We start from the raw sequence: 11,358 nt of genomic DNA on the forward strand, positions 1-11,358 counted from the left end.
TTATTTTAGAATACACTTTGCTATACAGAATGCGGCTTGCTACAAATTGGAGTTTCATGAATAATTATTTTAGTAAATAACCCTACAGATGTATTAAAAAAAAATAAATTCTGTAATTTAAATGAATCAGTCACATCTTGGCCACCCAGACCTTTACAATTCTGCCTTTCCTTCCTTGAGCTGCCGCATGGTGGCGCTCTTACACTCAGTAGAATTCCAGCTCTGTAAACTACATTTCCCGACTGACTCTGCTCTCGCAGCTGATTGGCTGCCTCGGAGGACGTGGCAGACGGTGGGATTCGGCTGGGTTCCTGTCAGCTTCCTGTAGTAGTTGAAGATGGCGGCTGCCTGGTTAGTCCTGCTCCTCTGTGCGGCGCTCAGTCCCGCGGCCGCTCTCTATTTCCACATCGGGGAGACAGAAAAGAAATGCTTCATAGAGGAGATCCCTGATGAAACCATGGTGATAGGTGAGATAGGGGGTAGAGGGAGCTACAGGAAGTAGCCAGGAGGGAGGTGGGTGAGGCACAGTATGTGAGGGGATGTGAAATTATAATGTCTTAGAAATGCATTCTCTGGTAATGAGATACTACTCCTTGGCTGCTTTGCTAGTCTTAAAGCTTTCAGAGCATCATGGTAGTTGTAGTCCAACATCTGGTGGAGAATTTCCCTTAGTAAGCAGAATATTACATGCCACTTATTATTTCCAGTCATTTATCTTGACATATGGAGGAAGTACATGATTGTAATATAAACATGCACATTTATTGTAACTACCTGTTATATATTAAGTCTATAATTGCAATGCCACTCCCCTCCAATTGTGATATGATTTGCCCCCTCCCCTTCCCCCTCTTCCACTCCCCCATTGTAAAATGTTCTGACCCACCACCTCCAATTGTGATATGATTTGCTCTCCACTCCCCATTGTATTATGACCTGACCTCCTCCCCCCCCACCTCCAATTGTGATATGATTTGCCCCCTCCCCTTCCCCCCCTTCCACTCCCCCATTGTAAAATGTTCTGACCCCCCACCTCCAATTGTGATATGATTTGCTCCCCCCTCCCCATTGTATTATGACCTGACCTCCTCCCCCTCCCCTCCCCCCCCCCCCCCCCCCCCCCCCCCCCCCACCTCCAATTGTGATATGAATTGTAAAGCGCTTAGCTCGGAATTATAATTATACTTATAAATTTGGCTACACAATGTCATTAATAGCTTGGTAAACTGGTCCTGCTACATAAGAAATCCTGTGCAGAAATCGTAGTGTGAGTCCCCTCCCTAAATAAAAAAAAATATATAACCAAATATATTCTCTGAATACGTCCTCATACAGCCAGTTGTGTATATATTAATTATTCATAATTATTCTTTCCATCCTAGCTCTAGACTTGTTTTACACCATACAGCAAGGATTCCCAATTATTTTTTCCTGTGGAACCAATTGACATAATGTACCAACATTGTGGAACCCTCCCACCCCTCCAAACAAAGCTTGTGCCGTATCGTAAACCTTTTAACTAGCAGAGTGTAATATCTAGTTTTTTTTAAGCAAATTTGGTTTTATATATATATATTTTATAGAAAAAAACGAGTAAAGGGAGCACACTAGGACTTCATTTCAGTGGGACAGAATTGTTTACTGTATCATGAAATAATACATGGTCTGTGACCTTTCACAGACCATGTATTATTTCATGATACAGTAAACAATTTTGTCCCACTGAAATGAAGTCCTAGTTTGCTCCCTTTACTCGTTTTTTCTATTGTATATAACGCGGGATTGCACCTAGGCATTTTGATTTTGTAAGTTAATCTACAGGAGGAGTGCCTTGCCAATCTATTTTTTGTGTGTATATATATATATATATATATATATATATATATATATTATATACTAATTTCTACATATAGTAAACAAATTGTGGTTAGAAGTTGTGCTTTTGTGTGTAAAGTTGATGTGTGTGTGTGTGTGTGTGTGTGTATATATCATTTTAGTTTTTTTAATGCACTGGTGTGTTTGGATGTAGTGTTGGCTTTTAAATACAGATGTACATTTGTGTGTAGTATTAGTGTTTGAGTGAAGGTTGTGTTTTAGTGTTTTATATAAATTTGGAGTTGGAATTCAGGGGTGTTTTTGTATGTAATATTTGTGTTTGCATGTTATGTTGGTGGTTGATTACTGGGATGCATGCACATACACTGCCACATACGTACTTACACAGATATACATACATAGTAACACAAAGATACACACGTACAAACACATTGACACGCACGCGCGTGCGCAGACACGGAGACACAGATACATACGTCACCATTGTTACAATTGCAGCCATCCTCCTGTTAGCTTACCTTTTGTCTGCAGGAGGGTTACTTGCTTGGAGTGCTGCTTTCTGAGACTGATCTTTGAAGAGTCTGCAGTAGTTCACTCATTGCTGCTGCCTCTCCATCCACCGTGGCACTCATCTGGGAGAATGTGACCAGCTGTCACTTCCTCCCAGCATCCGATATTACATGGACCTGGTCATGGTCTTAAAGGGCCGCAGCTCCTTACCAGGATTCTGTTTAGCAAAAATACCTATTGGGTGGCCCTAAGTGCATGGGCCACCCAATGGGCAAATTGAGTCAGAACACCAATTGGGAAACGCTGACTTAGAGGGCTATTCACTAAAGGAAGAATTCAAAGTTAATAGAAAACATATTCTAATTCAGCTATTCTTCCAGTTTATTTTGACCTTAAATTTGCTGTTCACTTTAGTAAAAAACTGTATATTATCACTTGCAGAGTACATGTGCTTCAGAAACCAAAGCCATTTTGGCACTTCTGCTATGTGTCTTTGCTTCTCCACAGTTTTACGCTGTCATTAATTGCACCTATATATAGTTTGTATGTTTCGGGTGGGGGCAGGGTTATGCATAGATATATTAAAGGAACGCAATAGTCACCAAAACTACAGCTTATTGGATTTGTTCTGGTGAGTAGAATCATTACCTTCATGCTTTTTGCTGTAAACACTGTCTTTACAGAGAAAACGCAGTGTTTACATTACAGCCTAGTGATAACTTCACTGGCAGAGGGTTAGGGTACCCACCACGGTGGATATTTTGTGTCAGGTACCTTTCTAAGGGATTTGTTGCTCATCTGTTTAAACCTGCCAAGGTTCCCAAACTTTATGAAATGATGGGAGGGAGAAATCTAGAACTTTTATGAAGTTAATTAACATTGACGCGATTTTTAATCATTATATTTAACACTGCAGGAAACTATCGGACCCAGCTTTATGATAAGCAAAGAGAGGAGTATCTGCCGACAACACCTGGACTTGGCATGCTTGTTGAAGTGAAGGATCCAAATGATAAAGTAATATTGGGGTTCACAATCAGGGGTTGGTTTAAATCAGGACTGGTTTTCCATAGGAGCACAGTAATACTTACATCTTTATTTTGATTAGGTTATTCTTTCTCGGCAATATGGGGCAGATGGTCGTTTTATCTTCACATCGCACATTCCTGGGGAGCATCAGATCTGTCTTCATTCAAACTCTACAAAGTTTTCACTTTTTGCTGGTGGTATGTTGGTGAGTGTTTCTGAACATATTGCATGTTAGATGCAAGAGCCATACCAGAAAAATGTTTTATTTCTCATGCCTGAATCAATACCTGGCAAATGTCAACAGTTATGCTTCTTGTTGTATAACAAAATCTAAAAACAATGTTTCTATCTTAAAAATAATTGATTTATTTTATTAAATCCTGGGTTTCTTAAAGATCAATACTGACATCTAAATGTATTCTGTTAGCAGCAATGCCCATCACAATGATTTCAATGTGAATGTTTGTTTTGTGTATCACATAAACCCCACATAGCCCTATATTTGTGCATGTACTTCATACAGTGAATAGGGTATATCCGCTAATAGAACACAAATGGCACAATGAAAATCAAAAAACACAATTACTTATTTACCTAATTCTGTTAGATGGGATGTTGTAGGTTTGGGCCTGGAGTGCCCTTTTTATTACTGAGAAAGAAACCTGCAAATTACTGTATCTTATCGGCTGCAAACAGACTGTAAGATTAGTTGCAGCACATTGCAACACTACTGGTATTCTTATCAATGTGTTTGTCTATTCCAGCCATTTGTCCAATAAGTTCTTGATATTGTGGGTACTTCTTATTCTTTTCCTTCTCCCAGTGATATTATGGCTGCATATACACACAGCTTACATTTGAGACCTATTTATCAGTTAAAATGCTGAAGACACTGCTGAAGATTTGTTTAGACATATTTTGGTTTGTGGTACCGCATTTGGCTGTTCTAAAGCACTTGAAACTATTGTTTTCTCTGCAGAGAGTTCACCTTGACCTGCAGGTTGGGGAGCATGCTGTTGATTATGCTGAGATTGCTGCCAATGATAAACTGAGTGAATTACAGCTTCGTGTCAGACAACTGATAGAGCAAGTGGAGCAGATTCAGAAGGAACAGAATTATCAAAGAGTAAGGAAACCCGATTCCAACAAAACAAAAAAAACTGTTACAGCTTGAAGATGCCTTCTTTTCTAATTCTATTCGGATTACTTACAAAGTGTTTTACCTGAAAGAATACATTGAGATTTTCAATTATCTTGCATGCTACAGAACATATAGAAATGTACGGTACACACACATATGTTGTTTCTGGGACATTAAGGGCCATTTTTATACATGAATTGACAGACAGTTGTTTTATGTTTAGTTTAGTTTTTTTATATAGATACATTTCAAACATGTATTCCTGACCATATAGGCTTAAAACCACCATCTAGCCACCCTGGGCCCCTCATGCCTGCATAAATATAGTAAAATCTGTATTCAAGCCATAAACTGTAGCTTTGCCACTGTCTGCCTCAGAAAAACAAACAGTCTGCTGACAGAAGTGGTAGCCTGATCCAATCACAGTGCTTCCCCATAGGATTGGCTGAGACTGACAAAGAGGTAGATCAGGGGCAGAGCCAGCATGATTCAAACACAGCCCTGGCCAATCAGCATCTCCTCGTAGAGATGAATTGAATCAATGAATCTCTATGAGGAAAGTTCAGTGTCTGCATGCAGAGGGTGGAGACACCGAATGTTTGGATGCATTTTAGGCAGCCATGACCCAGAAAGGATCTCTAACAGCCATCTGAGGAGTGGCCAGTGAAGTTATCACTAGGCTGTAATGTAAACACTGCATTTTCTATGAAAAGACGGTGTTTACAGCAAAAAGCCTGAAGGTAATGATTCTACTCACCAGAACAAATTCAATAAGCTGTAGTTGTTCTGGTGACTATAGTGTCCCTTTAAATTCCATCTAGGTGTAGTAAAGATACAGTCACAATAAAAATAAAGTGAAAAATGAAGTCCCAGATGCCCTTAGTTGCCCAATATTAAATCGTGTTGGTGCCTGGTGTGTCCTTTTAAGTGTTGTGGTTTCATATTCAAATTGTTCAAAATACGAAACTGGAACAGCACACACACTTTCCTTAGCAGATCCACACTGCGGTGCCACATGAACCAGGGAGACTACCAGTCCCTTGTAATATATACTAAATGTAGACATCAGGTGTCTCGGTACACACAGGATGTCCAAAATGCAAACTTTATTTGAGTGGAATGGTAACATTTCGACTCACACAAGCCTTTCTCAAGAGAATGAGATGTGCTGCTGCCATCACTGTCCCAAAGCCAATCGGTGTCCTCTTGTTATCTTCCCATTAAGAAAGCTTTGAAATACTATACCAATAATAAGAGGACAGTGATTGGCTGTGGGGTGCAATTAAATTAGCAGCTCAGCTTGCATTTGCTCCATACCTTCCAGTCAAGAAGTTGTTTTTTTGAATAGGGGGGCATGAGGTTAGAGTTATGATGCTGCAAAAGATATCACAGCCTGAATATGAGACTGAAACCACTCAAATTAACTTAAATTGTGTTAATGATGAGAGTGTTCTTTTAAAGTATCACAGACTTAACATCATGAAGATATTGTTCAGGCAGAGAACTGAAATAATGAACCAGACACATCTTTCTTTCTTTTTCAATAAGTGTATGCAACATTGTCATGTATTAAGCACTCTTTATTGTCTTGCCAGTGGCGAGAGGAGCGGTTCCGTCAGACCAGTGAAAGTACTAACACGCGGGTTCTCTGGTGGTCCATTGCCCAGACTCTAATCCTTGTGGCCATTGGATTATGGCAGATGAAGCATCTCAAGAGCTTTTTTGAAGCAAAGAAACTGGTGTAACGCTATTGGACAAACCCCATCTAATGTGCCAGAGATGCAGGCCCCATCTCCAGGTTGATGTCTTCCATTTACACCTCAGGAGGATATGAGTATGAGACTGAGTTTCAAAAACTCCAGCATGTGGGGCCAGAAACTCTGCCCGAATGTTTTATGTTACATGTTTGCTGCCATTAATGGCAGACATTTTGGAACTTTTTTACAATTTAATATGAGATTTTTGCCTGAATCCCCTATTCTCACCATTAGAATTTGACCCATGCTTTAAAATTTTTATCCATCTAAGGAAATGAGTAGTCAGTGTCTCCAAAAAGCAATATGTGCGGTCTTGTTTGTTCAACTTGTTCATAGTGGGAGAGATTAAAAAAAACAAAAAAAAAACACTTGCACTAAATGTGCATGAAAAATAGCACTTCTCCTATGCTATTGCTTGTATTCTCCTGGTTAGAAGAGCTATGGCTTTCCCATGCAGCAATGTTAAACTCAGAAAGGTGGGCCTGGAACTCTTCAAGAAATGACTATGACACTGACCTAGGAGACCACTAAAAAAAACTTGCACTCTACTGAGGTGTTAAAGACAACAAGGTGCAATGCCTTGATAAACTGTTTGTCTCTGTACATTTTTTCCAGTATATTTAGTTAGTAAGAGCCCATGCAAAGCGAGCGTCATGCTGTGCTTCTTTTCTTTGTCTGTCTGCTTTTTTAAATTTTGTTTTGTACGGTGTGGTGGCCTCTAGGATACTTTTTGAATTGTAATTTAACAAATGAATGGGATACCAGGCTGATTTTTAGATTTGTTATTTTGTATGTATTTAAAATTAATAGTTCCTTGCAGGCAGAAGTGATTTTCAGGTTGTTCGAGGCATTGATTGGGTGTCATAAAAACATTGGTCAGGGCAGCTGGGAGACAGTGACATTCCTCTTTTACAGTCCTTTGGATCAACTGCAAGTAATAGAAACAACTTTCCTGCATATTTCCATTTGATATACCATAATGAGATTATTTTGTTCCCTCCCTGGATTTATTGCACATGTCAAGTATCAATAAGGGTTGCAGTAATCTTCAAAAGACTGATCATTCGACATTCAGGGATTGGAGACATTGGCATTCCAAATCCCATGGGTCGTGTCAAGTTGCTTGAACATTTTGGATTTTTTTTTTTTTTATGTTCTGCTTCAATAATAAAAACAAACAGTCTAACTTGCGTATGGCTCTTTTTGTATTGATATTCACTACTGGACAAATTTTCATATGAAATGGGTGACAAGTATTCATATAATTTAGAAGCTATATAAGCAAGGCAACACTTTATTCTACTTTACTTAAAGTTTATAATATAATGAAAGAAAAACACAAGGAGTTCTCATGGAAAGCTATACAGAAAACAAATCACATGGACAATGGGGGAGACAAATATTGTTTTAGTTATGTTTGTCTAAGATCATTTCTTATTAAACACACAAAATGTACAAGACGGTTGGTTTAGAAAGCGAGGAAAACCCACCACTCCTACCCCCGGTTTTTTTTCTTTTCTTTCTCTTCCACTTCTCTCCCCTGCTCTTTTCCTCCTCCTTATGGGGTGAGTGCCATGCATACATACGACCCTTGAAACCAGTAAGCTATATGGCATGTCTTCACTTATTGTATGCACTTTTTAGCCCTATTTAGAATTTGTATACATCGGTTTTATGTATAGGCATGGTCTGAGGCAGTCAAAAGTCGTTGTGGGTGTGCACTACCCTTTGTTATACTTTAGCTATGTACTAATTGACAAAAAAGGTCACATCTGGCAAAAGCTGCCTGACCCGGAAGTACTTACTGCTAGGCTCCAAAAATGCTAACAGATATGAAATTCACCTCTGCCAAGCTCTGTAAGAGTTCCTCAACTGCCAGTAAGTCTGGAACCTGTTTCCATCAGCAGAAATCCAGTACCCATAAGGATTTATCTGACATTGCAAGATTCCTAGCTGCTACCCAAGGGTCACTGCAGCATGCACCCCCGGTAACCAAGGGAGTTCTGCAGGGGGTCACCCTTGGTGAGGCACCGTACAGTGCAGCTTCTGGGAGAAGAGAAGCTGAACTAATCCCAGGAAAAAGAACTAACAAGTCCCAGGTATGTTGAAAAGAAAAAATAGGATAATGAAATATCACAGAAAAAATCCAAGGGAGTGTGGACTGGAAAAGAACTGTGGGGTATTATGGTCCTGTGGCCTTTCATGGGCTAAAATGTTGTCCTGTCCAATGGGAGTGAGGAGAGGAGCTAACCCTGGAGTAGTGCTGCCATGGCCGGGAAATAAACATAATGTAAAAAAAACACAATTCTACTAGCAGGTGCAGCAATAAAGATTAGATGGAGAAATCTCCATGCTGAACAAGACCTCTCAACCACCTCTACTTCAGAAAAAAATAGGGATCCACACGAACCTGCCTTTTGTTAACTGCTTTTGGAAACAGGCTTACATTAAGACACTTTATGCACTAAAAGTTAGTTTAATAAAGCAGTTTTGGTGTATAGATCATGCCCCTCCAGAATCACTGCTCATTTCTGTGCTATTTACGAGTTGCATCAATTTTGTGTCTGTTTATGCAGCCCTAGTTACATGTCCCTTGACTGTGACTCACACAGCCTACATGAATCAAAATGTTTTAATTTTCAACCAGATCTTATAGTACAGTGGGTGTACTTTTTAAAATGTATTTTTCCTGCTCTGTAAATTGAACTTTAATCATACACAAGGCTCCTGCGGGCTCTAGCGAGCTATTAACAGAGTAAGAGCTAAGCAATTCTACATTAAACACACTGTGCAATAAGGGAAGTTAAAAAGTATATATACTCCTTTTCAGAGTGTGTGTAGAGAGCTTGTGTGAGTCTCAGCCAGGAAAGGCGAGGCAAGGGCTGTTTAAACAAAGTGATATAACTCCAACTCTAAATAGCAGATAATTGAGTAGTAAAACAGCAGGGGTACGATCTTTACACCAAAACCACTTCTTATACAATTTATTAGAAGGGGAGGAGCATGTTCTTCTCCATTTATCACCTTGTCCTTCCCAGGCATCATAACAGCAGAGAAACCCAATCAAGGAATCTGTCTCAGACACCAAATAGGTTTTCCAAAAAGTTTTTTTTTTTTTTTTTTATAAATATGCATATTCAATATATCAAAACATTTTAAGTCAGTGAGGGGGAGGGTGTGAAAGGTTAAGAGGAAAGACTGCCATGGTGTAATGTTACTTAAAATATATTCATTTTCTATATACAAAAATTAGAAATGCTTGTGTCAAAAACTTTCAGGTGAATAGGTGAGTTTAACCAGTACAAACATGAGAGAAGTTTGGGGTGGACTCCCTTTCATTTCGGCTACCTTATTCGAGTTGTGTGTGGAGTTTCTCAACTCTATTTAAGCCTTTGCCATGTTTGGGTAGGCACAAAATAGGCTTTGATACTTCTCTAGAACTAAATAGTTCTAAGGCTTGTCAGTTAATTGTATTTTGTCTTGCATTTAAACTTTTGTATGACACCCCACTCACTGTATTATAAGAGCAATTACTGTATTATCAGAGCAATTACTTAGAGGTAAACAAATATAATGTAGCATATAAGACTGATTAAGATAAATCTTCAACATTTTAACTGATAGCAAGGGCGACATAACCACACGGACTGGCATCAGGCACGTCAAATAGGTTGTTAACCGTAACCTGGAACCACACGGGTTCGACCTGATCCTGTCATACTGTAGCGACCTGGAACCACCTAGACACACCAGCCATAGCTGTGAACTGATTTAGCGACTACACGCAGCCACCAATAGGAAAAAAGGGCACCTTAAGACCCCTTACATGCCATGCACACAGGTGCACCTAATAACTTTAGTCAGGTACGACCATGAGAGCGGACCCAGAACTAGAAGAGACACCTACAGAGGGACCCCACGACCATCATGGTCTACTCCTAGACCTAAGCGCAGAAGGGCCACATAATAAACCCACATCCTTGGGACGTAGGGCAAGACGTTAGACATAGTACTCAGTCCTAGTCAATCCCACCCTCTCCCCGTAGCTCGCACCCCGAAAATACTAGAGGTGACACTAGCAAATAGGTACCCTTTACCACACCAATTATAAGACTTGTATTACTCATTATAACATTGAGACCAACTGCAATTATAAAATGTTTGTGAAGCGACTCTAGTCATCCATGCACATGATATTTACTGTTTCGATACGAACAGGCTTTTGTGATCGTACACTTATGTTTCTCATTTTCACATTCGAAAAATAAAGATTTACAAAAAAAAAAAAAATCTTCAACATTTTATTCAGAAGATTTACTTTACTGCACATTTTTCCCATGGTAGACTGTCCCTAGCAGAGCGAAATGAGACATAGTCACAAACTTAGTGCCTGTCTTGTAAGAATCAGGATGTCAGCCAGCTTATGAGAATGGAGGCATTTTATCCAACTTAAAAGCTACTCTCATCTTTATACAGTTTTGACTATGAAATAGTTGCACTTTATAAAAATTGCTACACAATTAAATAGAGACACACATAATTACTAAACATTTTAATGTAAGATGAATTGCTTAATAACTTAAGACAGTACTAAAGTTTGCAGTTTTACTATGAATAGGCCTCAAATAATGTTAAATGGCAGACCTCTGGACTCACAAAGAGTCATCCTTCAGCACACAGGAGAGGAAAACCCTCTGTGGAGGAAACCTCTGTGGAACCATGGCTTGAAGAACTGCCCTTCCCTCTGGGATTTAAGAGGTTACCATATAGTAAGGTGGAAGGGTAAAAAGTAGGGATGCTCATGTAGTCCAGAAACTAAATTCCTGTTGTCCATTATTCTGTCCAAGGACCTGCTGGTCTCATCCGGTATCATCCAGTGTTGTGATGCTCATAATGTAGTCCCAGTTCTTGTTGCCTGCAATTTTAGTGGTTTGCAAGATCTTGTTGCTTATGATCTTAACTAGGGTCCAGGGATCCTGTTGCTCATGGAATTATATGGTGCCCTCATCCTCAGTCTTTTTCAGAGTCCTGTTGCCCAGGTTTTCTCCAGAGTGTGGGTGACAAGGCAACAACCAGAGTTTTGTT

General features: G+C 39.6%; 1 protein-coding gene across 1 annotated transcript; it reads left to right on the forward strand.

The window, feature by feature from the left end:
* The first annotated feature begins 300 nt into the window (after positions 1–300).
* Positions 301–7,463, forward strand: TMED9 (transmembrane p24 trafficking protein 9). Its single transcript, XM_063447263.1, has 5 exons — positions 301–467; positions 3,263–3,363; positions 3,455–3,580; positions 4,355–4,501; positions 6,112–7,463. Exons 1-5 carry the CDS (start codon positions 338–340, stop codon positions 6,259–6,261), a joined length of 654 nt encoding a protein of 217 aa, XP_063303333.1. The 5' UTR covers positions 301–337; the 3' UTR covers positions 6,262–7,463.
* The last annotated feature ends 3,895 nt before the right edge of the window (positions 7,464–11,358 follow it).

Source organism: Pelobates fuscus, chromosome 3 (genome assembly GCF_036172605.1).
Source record: "Pelobates fuscus isolate aPelFus1 chromosome 3, aPelFus1.pri, whole genome shotgun sequence".
NCBI lineage: Eukaryota > Metazoa > Chordata > Amphibia > Anura > Pelobatidae > Pelobates > Pelobates fuscus.

What these genes read in the sequence shown, in the direction of transcription:
- TMED9 (XM_063447263.1), top strand. Translation starts at nt 338, where the DNA reads ATGGCGGCTGCCTGGTTAGTCCTGCTCCTCTGTGCGGCGCTCAGTCCC. An exon ending in TGAAGGATCCAAATGATAAA is followed by an intron (nt 3,364 to 3,454) that starts GTAATATTGGGG and finishes TATTTTGATTAG; the next exon opens with GTTATTCTTTCTCGGCAATA. An exon ending in AGGAACAGAATTATCAAAGA is followed by an intron (nt 4,502 to 6,111) that starts GTAAGGAAACCC and finishes TTGTCTTGCCAG; the next exon opens with TGGCGAGAGGAGCGGTTCCG.